Source organism: Micropterus salmoides, unplaced genomic scaffold, assembly GCF_014851395.1.
Source record: "Micropterus salmoides isolate LMB-PRFRI ecotype aquatic unplaced genomic scaffold, ASM1485139v1 Ms_hic_scaffold_20, whole genome shotgun sequence".
NCBI classification, from domain to species: domain Eukaryota; kingdom Metazoa; phylum Chordata; class Actinopteri; order Centrarchiformes; family Centrarchidae; genus Micropterus; species Micropterus salmoides.
Genome location: NW_024041151.1, coordinates 22,149,870 through 22,164,394, shown reverse-complemented (window position 1 = coordinate 22,164,394; position 14,525 = coordinate 22,149,870). Strand labels below are relative to the sequence as shown.

Here is a 14,525-nt window from a genome sequence, read left to right as displayed (position 1 = left end):
TGTCATTAAAATGACTAATACATTTATTTCAAGACAACAAACCACCTCAACACTGTCACAATGATGCCTGTGACTCTGAGAGGGTATTGATGTGTAAACGGTACAAAGTTACATTTGTTAAGAGTTGTGTTTGGCGACATAGCTTACATTTTAATTACACACATTTAACCAAATTCTTCCAGAGGGATAAGTCAAAGAGCATTTTTACACGTCAATAGGAAAAGATAATGAAGAATGACAATCGTGTGGAGCAAAAAAGGTATACCTATAGCCCTGGATACAAATGTAATAACACATAACAAATATTTACATATTTCCCAGCGCTACTGCTATAAGTTTCTCATTTGTGAAAATATGCTAAAACATATGACACAAATCATTGAAACGCATTCCTCTCACTGTGTCCTGAATAACATGTGATGAAAGCGAGGACAGACACCCTCTGCAGCGCAAAAGAAAACGTTTTGTATGACTAGAAAATTGTCCTTTTGCTGTCACACTGGCGAGCAGGTTAGAAAGGCCACAGCAGCCATATTTTCAACCAGGAGATGCATCAATTCTTCTACTCTTTGGATGTGAAGGTCTGCCAGTTGATTTGAATGTTTCTCTATTCCCACACCAGCCCCATGGGAAAACTTTTCCACCCTGCTGATGACTGATAAAGGCAGAAGTCTCTGAATGACAGATATTTCTGTGTGTGTATGTTTGTTCCTTGGCACGTCTGGTCCTCTGGCTTCATTTTGGCTCTCGGTGTACTGCTGTCAACCAAACAGTAACAACAGGACGATGCAGGCCGTATTCACTATTATTAAAGGCACTGTGAACAAAAAAGGAACAAAAAGTAAACAAACTGTAAAATCCTCAGCCCCTCTTCACTTTTTCTGTGACAGAGACTTGTATGTACTGAAGTACTGAAGGTTTTGCTAAGCTTGTGTATTCTATCTGATATATCTGATTAGATATACTTTATAGATATAGATATACTACTTTGCGGATTTTTTACTGTATTTTATTTATGAAAAAGGTCTAGTGTGGCTGCATTGTGTGCAGACAAAAGTAAACACAGATGCATGTGAGAAGTTTGGTTTGTTTTTTATTAAAAAAGAGTTTTTAAAGAAAAACATTTTACCCCCTGTGAGGTAACGTATTGAAAAAAAGTAGCCTACAGTTTTGGTAAATGTACCAAAAACTCAACCATTCATTGGCATCAGAGTCTGAACATTTCAAAGGATATTCTGCTACTAAATATGAAATTCACTCAACATTTCCTTCGATATTTTTTCTTTCTAGGGACATAAGGAAACTAGTTTCCAACCTCTCATGACAGTCCGTACTGAGCGGATGAGATTGAGAACCTGGGCTTTGACTCCTGGATCATCCCCAAAACCTCCAACTCCTTGGTCAACACCCCAGCCGACTGGAGACAGAGAGGGAAGGAGGTAGAAAATATACGTTGTTTCAAAAATATAAAAAGCAAAAATGATTTGTTAAGAGGATAAAAGAAACCATGACAGTAAGTGTAACGTTATTTATTTATTTAACCCTTTCACATCCAGTTTCCGTTTAGTAGCTTTCTGATTGGAAAACTGATCTTATTCCAAACTGAACATTTCTCTCTAATGAAGGAACCAGAATTTTCTCCCTAAAATTCTCAACATGAGAGTCAGTGTCGCACAGGCAGCTAATACTGGTGCAGTAACGTTACACACCTAGCTAGCTGCATTAGCTTGATATAACGTTACACCGTTGTTTCGATAAAATGCCTGATGATGTACGTTGAAAATAAATATGGCAGAAGACTTACTTTTGCTGAGAAACCTCTCCTCGTGCAACACAGCGATGGCATTAGTGCACAGAATAGCAGTCTGAATGAGAGAGTACAGTGTAAACGCCATGCTGGCAACTTCTTCTTCTCCTCCTCCTTCGTCCACCGGAGAGGCAGATGCCGTAAACAGGCAGCTGAGGTCGTGCAGCAGAAGAAAAGGATGTCCCTACGTTTGTTTGCTTCAAAGCGCTCTCTGGAGCGCTTATTTTAAGTTACTTATATAAAAAACAGAGTTTATTATTTCCTAAAAAGAGAAAGGAAAGTTTAATTTAGAAAAATTTAAAATAAGATAATAAAAAAGCATAAATGTATTTCAATTTAGGAAAAACATTTTCCTTTTTTTCTCTTTGGGAACTTTGATAAAGCCATAATCACAATAATTATGTTATGGTCATGTCTAATATTTTCATATTCTTATCATTGTCAGCTGACCTGTGCTGCTGTTTGTGAGTCTTTTATTTCATTTGTATGTGCTATATATGTATTTTTATTTAACCAGTTGACACATTTTTTATTTCTGCAGGCTACTTAATTTGGGAGGAGGTCCATCCTATAAGCCTATGACTTATTGAGCTCTACTGTCACGGTTGTTTCCCTTTTGTTAGGCAAATCTGTTTTTATTCCGGTGAAATGAAAAATTTAAATCACTTATTACCAATACTTTTGCACTGTGACATTTCTTCATTGATCTTTCCTTCAGAAGCAACTAAGATGTGTAGCTCACTCAACTCTTGGTTGTAAAGGTAGCTTGTTCACCATCAGTGGTGGGTTTTAGGTACATTTTTCATCTGAGAGACTGAGAGTGTTTGAGTTGCAACTTGGTCTTTAAAATGCTCAAATTGACAAAGTGAGCTGTGTTTTTGTACCTCAGTTCACACAAAGGAGAGCTAAAGGAACCCTATTTTTGTTTCAAGAACATCAAATGATCAAAACTGTAAATTATGCCATACAAACATTGGCTAAGACCAAATCATGAAACAACATTCTCATTATTGTATAGACTTTTAATTTACACATAAATAGTAGAGAAACTACAAGAACATATTTAAATACATCTGCATTAATGGTTTATAATGATAACATTTCTCTCAGTAAATGACAACTGTGTCCATTCATTCATTTCATTCTATAAACAAGGTGGGCGAGTGTGATACACTTGACTGTACCATCATCATCATCATCATCATCATCATCATCATCATCATCATGTCTCGTTCTTTTTCTTTTAACATTATGATAAATAATACTTTCACAATCAGGTTCTTAGGCCCTGATATTCAAATAAATAAATAAATAAATAAACAAACACGTATAGATAGACTGACAGGTTTTCTCACGTGTGACATTTTATACAGTCAGGTGAAATCATTTACAGGTAGATATACAACACTGGCAATCATCAGTCTTTTGCTCCTCGTAGCCCAGACTCTCATTAGGAGAACAAACAAGTAGATGGAATTGGCCTTTAAATTTGTATTCACCATCTGATGACACCCCAAACATGTTTAGCTGATGGTGGTAATACTACCTTCAACTCTGGGTGGAATCAGGTGAATTTTGGGTGAAAGGTAAAAAGTACCTTCAGGGTGCCTTTCAGCAAAGCGTTCTTCAGCTGCTCAATATATGCTCAGAAATTAACAGCAGAAATAGTTTCTTAATGATATACTGTAGGTGTGACACAGGATGGTGTTTTCAGGTGCCTTTTCCTCTATAAATAAAAGGTGAAAAAGATTTGATCAGATGCACCAACGTCTGCATTGAACATAACACTGTGTTTTTCTTTTGAACATTCAGAAATCTCTCGCAAATATTACAGGTACAAACTGTGCAGTTTCCATAAAGTGTGATACCACCCTGTATAAATACTGCTCTAATTGCATGATTAGGTTTAAAACCCAAACCACCAATACTTCCTTAATTTTCTCCATTGTTTTTTGTTCTTCATCTGGCATATTCAAGTTAGGGACCAAACATGGGTGCATCAAGTCACCGCCAACATCTGACCTCGTGTTCACAATCTGTGTACACAGGGAAGTTTGTTTTGGTCAATAAACACAACTGGACATGATGAGGAGAATGTTGCCAATAAATAAAGGTTGGTATGTTTGTTTCTCTTTAGCAACAACAGTAACAGCAACAATCTTAATGTGAAGTCTGTTCTCATCCACAGTTTGGTGTATGTACAGTTGGGCCAGCAGCAGTCCGAGTGATGGACAATAACACCCAGTCTTTCTGTATATATGACTCTCTTCTCTTAATCTCTTCATCTTTTAAGAGCTCGGAAAAGTTCTGAGTTTTCTGACAAAGTCTATAACTGCCTTCCTGGTGGTCTTCAGCAGTCCTAAAATTCACAAAAGACAAGAAAGGTTGCTGCTACTTTGGTCTTGTTGGATAAAGCTTTGAGTCTGACTGCCAGCGCAGCAATGAGAAGAGAGCTGGAGTCCTTCTGTATACCCTGATGTCGTCCAGTTTGTTCCCCAATTCCAGTTCAGTCAGTTTGGAAAATAAACTGGACCCAGGGAAAAGGAAACAGGGATGACACTTTTACCAGCAGGCTACCAGACGGCAGAGCAGTTGGTCCAAATGTGTTCTTACCAGACAGTGTTTAAGTACGAGAAAGAATTGCTGTCCCAGGAAAAGTTATGAAGCTATTGTGACTGTTTTTTTTTCAATCATTCTTGGGGCATTCACAGAAATCCAGGCATATTCTTCCTCTAGGGATGGGATTTTCTCGGCCTGTGAAGATAATAAAGACATAAAAACCCAACATTAGCGCCATGATGTGGTTTAGTGTTTTTCATAGACAGATAGGTCTTAATCATTTTAGTACGTCACAATGGGAGACTGGTGTTAGCTGGGCCAGGATAACAAACTGAAAGCAAGTTCAATGGCAAAAAGCAGTTCACCATTTGCCATTAAATCACCACCAGATAAAACCAGTTTAATCTGCGGATACTGTATGTTTAGCCCTGGTCTGGCTGTAAATAGTCAAAGCTTCCACAAAATGTCCAGTAAAAAAAATATCTATTTAAAAGCAATTGAACTGGGCTGATTTGTGTTATAAATGATTAAATGTTTACATCCTCATGTGTAAACTACTGATGTTGTCATATTTCTATTCTAGCTGATTAATTTAATTGATGAAAAAACAGTCACCTTTTCGCTACTTGTTGAGATGGGAGCTGATTTTTTCTTTTCTGATGATGTTTGCGTAGGGAATCTGAAAAAAACAAAGGTTAGAGACACATGTTAGATTAATCCTGAGCAGAGAGGATTTGGATACATATGTGTATATCTTTATATATGCTGTACAGTACAGTAAATGTTACAGCAATTGTTTATTTTACCTTTTTAGAGTTTTAAAATAATGTTTTATGGGAGGATTGATAATATTATTTTGTCCCAAAATAAATGGCTCAAAAACACATTTGGCCTATTTGTGAAACAAGTTCCTGTAAATAATGTTAAAATGCCATTACACTAAAATATGAAATTATAAATTCTGGGCAAGACGTGTAAAATTAGGTGGAGTTCATTTGAATATCTGTGTGAAATGAATGTGTCATTACTCTCAGACAGATCCATCTGCTGGTTCGCGACACATTTGTCAATTTGGAATGTTTTAAGCGTGCTTATAAATCAGCTCGAATGCCTGTGCAGTCGTCTGCCTTTGTGGTTACATGAATGCAGCATGCTCTTGCATGTGCTTTGGTGTACGTGCAGGGTTTGCGATCATGTGCATACGAGCGTGTACAGTTGTTGCATGTGTCAGAAAGCAAAGACAAACACCGTCTGTCAGCCTGTCTGCCAGCTGCTCCGGTGATTGATGTTGACGGAAACACTCAGACGGCTGCAGAGGAACTTGTCACCCATGAAAGACAAACTAAATGATTGGCTATTTCTTTTGATGGACAAATAACCAAGAGCAGAGGTGTCTGGTTAAGTCCTATTGATTTATTTGTTCATTTAATTTCTGTTTAATTTTAGGACGTGGGTCAGGATTTCATATTTATGTCTACAGTCTACTGTAGTTGTAGTGTTAACTGAGTTGTTATTGTCACTTTTCCTCATTCATTTTTGATTTCTTCTTTTCCTGTTCAAACTATGTAACTATATTTTATTAAAATGTGCTTCATAATTAGTCTTAATTATATTCCTTCTCAAAATCATTACTGTAAATGCATTTTAAAGCGAAAAGTCAGGCTTTTTAAAATTCATATATCTATAAAAGGATGCTTTATTTGTCATTTAAAGGCGTAGCAATGCTATTTATTTTCCATCAGTGCTCAGCACTGATTGTATCATTAGTAGTCTTACCATCTGTAACTGTTGGACCATCTCTTCTCTGTAGGCGAGCTCTCGTTTCATCTGGTCTTGGAAATTATCTGAAATTAGCGTAAAAATGTATGATTAGCCTGAGAAGTGTTTCATTTGATTAAGTACAGTTATAAAAGACAGCTGATGAAAGATGAAGGAGACTTGAACCAACCACGAGAACAGGGCTAAGAGAAAGGTAAAGGGGGGAAACAGGTACAGAGGAGAAAATGGAAACAAACTTAAGAAAGACAGAGAAGTGAAGAAAAAATTACTTACGGAAGACAGGAAATGGCGAGGTGCCCTTCAGAGCATGAAACTCCTGCTCCAGCCTCCTCCTGAAGTCGATCTGCTCTAGCAGAACCTTCTGGAGCTCCTCTGCAGGAAGAGAAGGAAGACATTTGGAAATAAGAGGGAAAGAAAGAGAAGACTGTCTGTTAGAAATGAGTGCAGTACAATATATCTCTCTATCTGTGGTGCTTTGATTCCTCTAGTTATAATAAATTTAGAAGGACTGGGCTAACATGGGAATGTTTACGTACAACTTCTGTCACTCAAATGAACAATCTTTACCTTTCTCCATGTTCTCAACATCCTTCTTTAGGGGCACAGGAGAGGCAGCACCTTGGCTTTGATCACCTGAGAACACATTGAGACTTAAATTCAGATTTATGTCCCACATATGCCATATTTACTGTCAGACACAGTTACAGTATATCAGTAACATTTGTCACCCAGAGTAGTTGTTATCATAATCATATCTTGTCATGGACTGATTTATTTTTGCATTACCAGTGTGAACCCTTCTCTGTCGCGTCATCTTCTCTGTAGCTGCTCTGTCAGTTTTGGTGGAGCACTGCAATTCACTCTTTGGCCTCTAGGTGTCAGTGTAAGTTTGTGGCAAGAATTTTTGACGCCACTGTGCATGGAGACCTTTACTGGATCCTCTCCCTGACATGTTCAGTTTCTTCTCGCTGTCATATCGTATTGCTTTCTATTAAGAAAACAAAAGAACACTACCTGTGTCCAGAAACTAGAGTAAATCGATTTTGTAGCTCTTACAACTCTGAAGCGAAGGTCTGTGCTGAAAATCAAAAGTTTAAATGGCCAATTTTGCTCAAAAAATGTCAAGCTTGCAGGTTACCGTGCTCTCAAACTGTTGCATTTTAATGATAAGAATGTTATTTTTTGACAAGTGAACTGTTTTAACCAATACTGTTAGCTATGAAAACAGCATCGGGATAGAACATCCGTGGAATTCATGTGAAACAGTATTCATGTTGTATTTAATATGTTTGTATATTTTGTCTGAGTACTTTTTAAAGTCTTGTTACTGTTGGGGGGAATCTACTTGTTGCTTTAAGACTTTTAAAACTCACCATCTCGCATCTTCTTTTTTTTTCAACAAAAATCTTCATCACATGTTTTCACATTTACCAGTTTGAAAAGTTTCTATATTGTTCTGTGTGTATGAATGTGTTGCGCTAGCGTCTGAATTGTGACAATGAGGCATTCTGCGCCTTAAATGAAGCGATCCAGCAAACTCGATATGTATATTCTCCTCCAGTCATTTCATATCCTGGCTCCTCAAGCCTCCCTATGCTTCTCTCTCTCATTTAGAGCAGCGAGAGCTCTCCTCTCCTCCTCTCCTCTCTCTCCTTTCCTCTCCTCTCTCTGTCTCATTTGACAAGCAAATTTGCAGACAGTGCCCGAGGATAACAACCTCGTTTGACAGTCAATTAACCGTGAATAGTCAAAGCCAAGGCGGTTTGCATTACATAAATGGAAAATTAGATTATTTTTTCTCCCTAGAAACAGAGGGAGAGTTTAAAGACAGTGGAGGGGGGGTGGTGGGACTCGGAGGAATCAGGCCTTCTAATCACGTAGAGCTTCCCAACGCCCAGGGAGACGTTTGGCAATCAGGGGAAAGGTGGTCTCATTTAATTTGTTTCGTGTAATTTTTCGAAATACATTATACATTATGCGCAGGGATCATTACGGTGTGTGTGTGTAGGGGTTGAGGGAGCGGGGGGGTAGATATAAATGTTGGCACAGATGTCATAAAGCACTTTTAATGTCTTCCTGACAGATATAAAAAGGCAATAAGCAGTGATCTTTTTCAAACAGGAAAGGGATTTTTGCGCTGAAGAAGGGGAAAAAAGGCAATTATGTTGGCGGGGGATATGGGCCTAGGATGGAGATTGCCAGCGCGGCTGCTTATCTCTGAGCTGATGTTTTCTTGTTGAACTATAACGGCCCCCCTAAGAGTAACAGCCCTGGCGACAATGCCGCTAAAGAGAGCAGCCGTGGCAGAGCGGCGGCTGAAGCAGCTTTCCACTGCTGTTTCATCTCTCTGTGTATTTATATGAATCCCTTAACTCACCTTCTGAGAGGAGGGGGAGATTAAGCTGGATGAAGTTGGAGACTGAGGAGCTTTAAGTATTCTGAGGTTCATTTATGTGATAAGAAATGCCATTGTAACTTGTGCATGGAAAGCCATATTCTTTTCCAAGTGAGAGTTTTTTAATCAGTATTGTTTGTTTTATGTATGGACATTTTTACATGGTGTGTATATTCATCCACACTGTGTGTGCTAAATTACAACAAAGAAGGCCAACCTTAGCTTCTCATGCCATTATATAATACAAATTTTGTAAAACAAAGTGTTTTTTATTTATTTACCTTCCAATATTGATAATTCTGCACATCCATTATATTCCTGCTCTGTAAATAAATTATTAGAGGTTGTAGTTCTAATTTGCCAACTTGCTTTTACAGTCAAAAGCTATCAAAAGTATTAATTGTGTTTGATGTTTGATCATGATTCAGTGAAGTTCATAAAGACCTCAGCATTGCTTTGCGATGTGAGCTTCAACTTACACAAGAGTATAACCAAATGCAGAAATCAAATTAACCTTGCCATCCTAATAATTATCCACTTGGGTGTGCCTAACATGCCCTTTTAAAATGTTTCTGTCTTGTTTTCATTGACTACGTTAACCATTTGCAGCTGCTACGCAACCACTTTGAAAAGAAACACAAGTGAGTATTTGTACCTGAGCTTTCCCTCCAGTAGTCGGGCGCTGACGTCTCACTCTCTGGTACAAAGAAACTATTCTGCTCTTTGTTTTCATCTGAGAGAAAATGAGACAGAGAGACAGACAGGAAGAGAGTTTCAGTAAGGCCCATTGGTTGAGCTGGTTATCCGGACACATGGAGATAACTAAGTGTGCGCAAGGTGTGTGTCCTTTGTGTGCGTATGCGTCTGTGTGCCATGTGGCCACATGTGTCTATGTGTGTGTTTGAGAGCGCACCGCCGCAAAATGCACACAAGATATTTTCTTCAGTGAAAGGGTCAGAGTGGGAGATGAGAGGAGCAAATGAAACGTCACAGGAATATGAGCCTCGCAGGGACACAGAGACGCTATAAAACCACTCACTCAGACACTAAATGAAACAAAGATGCTATAATACAACTGGCTCAGACGTCTGATGAAATAGATAGTGTGTAACAGTTTGCTGGAATTGGTTGTGTAATGCCATTTGATGAAACAGTGTAAAAACCTGTTCAAACATTTGATGAAACCAAGACAAACCAACTGCAGGGTGAATCATGTAGTGTCAAGCAACTCAAGCAAATAGTAGAGAAAGCAAAGTGATTTTTGTAGATTATATTTGAAAGAGAAACTGTATTTTGCAAATGCTTAATAGTGTATGATGTATTTGTAATGGTTTAGATAACAGAATTTTACAGTTTAAATGGGTGAATTGCAGTGATATTTTATTACACTTTTGAAGCCAGCAACAGTTACATGTAAAACAATGTTTTTGAAGAATTATTTGATCTTTTCTCTAGTGTGTAATCTACCGTGATATGCAATTTTTTTTTACCTGTGCATCAGAAGATATAAAAACAACAAAAGATTATAATGTCTCTGCTCACCAGAAATGCTGGCGTTGTCTTTGGTTGCGTATGCAGGTAGTCCTTCGTCTCTATTTTTGTGAACCTGGAAACAGCATTTGGTGGGTTAGAATGTCATATACCTGATATTCATTGTATAGTTCAATAACAACAAAGCATACATAGGTCCTGTAAGGAGTATTGGCTGTATTATTTGGTTTTCTGAAGTGACGTTTATTTTTCTATATCAATTTGCTTTTATTTTAAGTACCTGCTGTATTTACTTATTTATCTGGGAAATCTAATGGCCAATAGTAGCATTCATTTGTAATGAGTATGTGCAGTATGTTACTTGTCAATGGATGATTTAACTTGTTCTGGTTTAAAATTCTCCGCATATCTCCCTCCTTCTCCTCCTCCTCCCTCTCTCGGAGGCCAGGTTAATGTGGGAGTCAACAGGTTAAAGAATAGAGTTGCCCTAACAGGCTGGGGTGACAGAGGGAGAACAAACACATTGTGGCCATTAAACAATCCACACCTGGGCCTATTAGTCAGGATCAGAAAGGGGTGACTGTTTCATTTTCTACAGGGAGAGACCAGCTTATCAATCTGCTTATGCAGATCACATCATCGCCTGACTGCAGCACCATTTAAATAATAATTAGCTAAAGTGGCCTGGGGGGATATTTACGTTTTTGTAAGCTGGGTCTCGGTGAGGCGTGGTGGATATAGAGAGAGGCAGGCTGGCGTGAGGGGAGGCAGGCAGGCTGGGGGACTCCTGCTGGATGGGGTCCGAGGAGGAGGGAGAGGAGGTTCTGGGATATCCTGTTCCACTCCCTCTCTCCTTACCCCGCTCCTCTCCAGATGTGTCGCTCAGTGCAGGGAGGTACAGGTTGGTCTGAGTCTGTAGCGGCCTGTTAGTGAAGCTCCCATCCTCTTCTTCGTCTTCCTGCTTCGACGACTCCACATCCACCTCCCCCTCCTCCTCACTCTCCGCTCCCTCCGCCTCTCCGTCGCCTCCACTTTCACTTCCATAACTACAGCTGCTGCTGGGCGATAGCCGCTGGTGGCGATCTGACCCGGCAACCCCAAACTCCTCGTCTGTTGCCCCAGTGACTCCTCCACCATTGCTGTGGAGCTTGGCGAGGCTCTCAGCATCCTTAATGACAGGGCGGAAGGCTGAGCCATAGCTCGGCTTCCTGTTTTGGAGGGTTGAGGTGTCCAGGAGTTTGAGCCAGCCCTCTGACGTCACAGGGCGAAGGTCTGGGGTTACTGTTGTGCACTCTGGGTCAAACAGCCCGGTTCTGGTTGTGGTCGTCCCACTGCCGGGGGCCATGGTTACGCTGACACTATTACCATTGCCAGCTACAGCTCCAGGTTCGCTGGGGTCTGAGAGATCCAGAAAGGCCTGCCTGAGAGAAGGGTTGTCTGCCAGGGAGGAGAGGGCGCTGGGCTGAGGCTGGAGGTAGGTGGGCACAGGAATTCCTCCTGCTGCTCTTGGTGGCCAAAACATGCAGAAAGGAGGATAAAAAGTGTCTTTGCGGCCAGGCCATAAAAGACCTGACAGCCCTGCTCCTTTCTGCCCACCGGAAACATCACTATCGTCTTTTTTCTGCTGGCAGAGCCCGAATGCAGGGAAGGGGTAAGGTGAGGGGAAGAGCGACGTGGGAGGAAACTTCTGCAGCATTCCAAAGCCTTTACTTGGGACAGGGATGACAGGGTAGCTACGTGGTGTTTTGCGGGGTGACAGGCTGCCTCCATCAAGATCATCCTCGTCTTCATAGCGAGCTCTTTTCTGACCACCCAGGTCAGGTCCCATCATGTGAGGCACCACCGAACCTGGGAGATTCTTCATAGGACCCATGGAGGGACACTGGGCTGAAGAGGGCAGCGCTCGCTTCCGGCTCCCTCCGTTGAACATAGCTTTGACGTCTTCCCATGCATAAATTAACTCATCAGGTGGGTGTTTGTCACTGAGTTTGAGGTGTCGTCGCCAGGAGTTAAAGTTGGCAGCATCGGGCTGGGTGTACTTGGCGTCAGGTGTTCGGTGGGAATGGAAAATGAACTTATTTGGGGAGAAGTACATGTTGCAAAAGGAGCACTTGATGCATTTGGCCCTGGAGCTGTTGTAGCGTGCTGGGATGAAGTTACCACGGCAACCCCAGGCGCACTCGTGTGACACATCGAAGGCAAAGTTGTCGGGCAGTTTCGGAGGTGCGTTCTCTCCCAGGAAGGACTTGCAGAGGCGCTCAGCTTCACGCTTAGTGATCATGCCACAGCGGCGGGATGAGATGGGCATGGCACCAGCCCGACGAAGAATCTCCAACTGAACTGGAGTGCACTGGACACAGGTGATGCCCAGCGCCACACGACGATTATGGATCTCATTATAACTGTAGTTTTTGAGGAGTGTGTTGGAAATCTGCGCTAGGCAAAGTCTCTCGATATTATCAATGACCAGTGATACAATTGGAACGCCGTACAGGATGACCTGGCCGACCTGGTTGGGCTTGAGGGGTGAGGAGGAAGAGGACGGAGAAGGAGAGGATAAGGATGAGGATGAGGAGTGGAGATGGGTGGGTCTGGGTGGAGTTAGCGGTTCCTGCTGATAGGAGCCTGTTGAGCTCGTCATTATGATGTCATTAGATGTCGATAGATGGCTCTTGTCCATACTTGGAGGAAAACTGTTTGTAGAATGACCTGCGTGAAAAGAAAGCAAGAAAGATCCAAATGTATTGACTTTTAATCATATGAAATAGCTAGATAATGACTTATAATATAATATACATTAATTCTACCACATAAGTATGCCCAGAAATACTTTGATGATGTGTGGAATTTGTAAATAAAGGACAAAAGATTACTGGTCTTTGAAATATTTTATTCTTTTTAAATAAAATGCATTTAAATTAAATGCATCTTTTGGACAAGCACCAATTGTTTTAATTGTCTATGTTTAAGGAACAAACTAAATTTAGAAATACTTTAAAGTTTAAAAATATACATTTGCTGTCATTTGAACAACTCTTACAAAATTATTCAGGGCAAAGACAAGTTGTACATTAAATTAAGGTAGTGAGTTATCATTGCTCTGTGATACAGGGTTTGTTGACAGCTAATACAAAAACAACAGTTTATTGCATAAAAAAATTAGGAACTTCAGTCAGTTAATTTATTTCCCCCAAAAATGTAGCCTCTGTTGCACTTTATAGCTCTTAGCTCACACAAAGAGTGTGTTTCCCTGCCTGTGTTCTCAACAGCAGTTGCTCAGTGAAGAAACTATGATTGAGAATAATAACCAATGAAACCACAACATTATCCAGATTTACCTCTAAACATATATGCACAAATTAAAGGTTTAAATTCTGTGTTTTTTTCACATAAAAATATTTTCTTATGTCTAGAAAATGTGTCACCTAAAAAGTCAATCCTGGTCTAGTCTAAGATAAATGTAAACACACACACAGACAGTTTATTATGTTAAAATGTATTATCAACCTATATTGTCAACCTCATTGTCCTATAAAAAAGAAAATTGTCTGTCTTCCTATTTATTTGGATATATTTTTTACAAACATAATCAAGAAAATTTACAGTGAAGAGATGTTTAGCTGGAAATATTGATGTGGTGGGTAACAGCAAAACTTACTGGTTTTAAATGTACAGTACAAAGGACATATTTTTACTTTATAGTAAAGGTCTGTTTGGTACTAGTGAATGCGCTATATTACTTAGAAATAGGCTTTAATATTTCATAAAGATGACAACTTAAACAACAGCACACCATAAACAAATGTTTGTGCATCACATGTGTGATATGTTTTAAGAACAAAAAACACATAAACAACCACTGACAAAAGAGAAACATTGCTTTTAGTTTAAAAAATTAATAATTTTAGTAAATGTCTATTTTAACACATGCATTTCTAATATTACAATTTACACATTAAATTGAAGAAAATTAGTTTTATATAAGTATTATTAACAAAATAGAACACGGAATTACATGGTGTTTATTTTAAACAGACAGGTGTCATTTTTAATTTGAACAATTTATTACAGCGCAGTATGGTGGAACTGCAGGGCCGACCAACAAACTCTGTTTGGCAGATACGCAAGAGCCAATTAACCAAAAAAAAACTCAAGTTCACAGTTTGTCTTGAAATTACACAATATATGGTACTATTTGCATTTTTTTTTTATTCATTTCAGTCCAAGTTTAATTTCCTACTAAAGTTACAGTATAGGCAGGCCTAACCAGCGGCATGTCAGAACAGGCATCATGTTTAACTTATCCGTGGGACAATATTAAAAGTTCAATAAAAGGTACGCACAGATATGTTTTTATATAGTAACAAAAAACGCAAAAAACAATAATAATAGGCCTAATAATAACAATAATAAACGCTAAAAGTAATTCTAAATGATGCTTTTGTAACTGAATGTGAGCTATTCAGACACACATCTTGTTAAGCATTGCCTTCT

General features: G+C 39.5%; 2 protein-coding genes across 2 annotated transcripts; both read right to left on the bottom strand.

Moving 5' to 3' along the window:
* ier3ip1 (immediate early response 3 interacting protein 1) lies at positions 1-1,965 on the bottom strand. The gene is made up of 3 exons (XM_038734465.1): positions 1,805-1,965; positions 1,316-1,417; positions 1-817 (listed from the first exon to the last, which is right to left on the bottom strand). Exons 1-3 carry the CDS (start codon positions 1,893-1,895, stop codon positions 762-764), a joined length of 249 nt encoding a protein of 82 aa, XP_038590393.1. The 5' UTR covers positions 1,896-1,965; the 3' UTR covers positions 1-761.
* An 862-nt stretch (positions 1,966-2,827) lies between these two features.
* skor2 (SKI family transcriptional corepressor 2) lies at positions 2,828-12,725 on the bottom strand. Its single transcript, XM_038732995.1, has 8 exons — positions 10,732-12,725; positions 10,083-10,146; positions 9,196-9,273; positions 6,713-6,778; positions 6,419-6,517; positions 6,143-6,210; positions 4,982-5,045; positions 2,828-4,561 (listed from the first exon to the last, which is right to left on the bottom strand). The coding sequence occupies exons 1-7, from the start codon at positions 12,709-12,711 to the stop codon at positions 4,989-4,991; spliced, it is 2,412 nt and encodes an 803-aa protein (XP_038588923.1). The 5' UTR covers positions 12,712-12,725; the 3' UTR covers positions 2,828-4,561; positions 4,982-4,988.
* Positions 12,726-14,525: the final 1,800 nt, after the last annotated feature.

Excerpts from the sequence above, each read along its gene's own strand:
- skor2 (XM_038732995.1), bottom strand. The coding sequence starts at position 12,711 with ATGGACAAGAGCCATCTATCGACATCTAATGACATCATAATGACGAGC. Across the intron at positions 6,518-6,712 it reads TGTTGAGAACATGGAGAAAG|AGGAGCTCCAGAAGGTTCTG; the intron begins GTAAAGATTGTT and ends CTCTTCCTGCAG. Across the intron at positions 6,211-6,418 it reads CTCGCCATTTCCTGTCTTCC|ATAATTTCCAAGACCAGATG; the intron begins GTAAGTAATTTT and ends CGCTAATTTCAG.
- ier3ip1 (XM_038734465.1), bottom strand. The coding sequence starts at position 1,895 with ATGGCGTTTACACTGTACTCTCTCATTCAGACTGCTATTCTGTGCACT. Across the intron at positions 1,418-1,804 it reads GGAGAGGTTTCTCAGCAAAA|TCGGCTGGGGTGTTGACCAA; the intron begins GTAAGTCTTCTG and ends CTCTGTCTCCAG. Across the intron at positions 818-1,315 it reads AGTACGGACTGTCATGAGAG|TGCCTTTAATAATAGTGAAT; the intron begins GTTGGAAACTAG and ends TTTTGTTCACAG.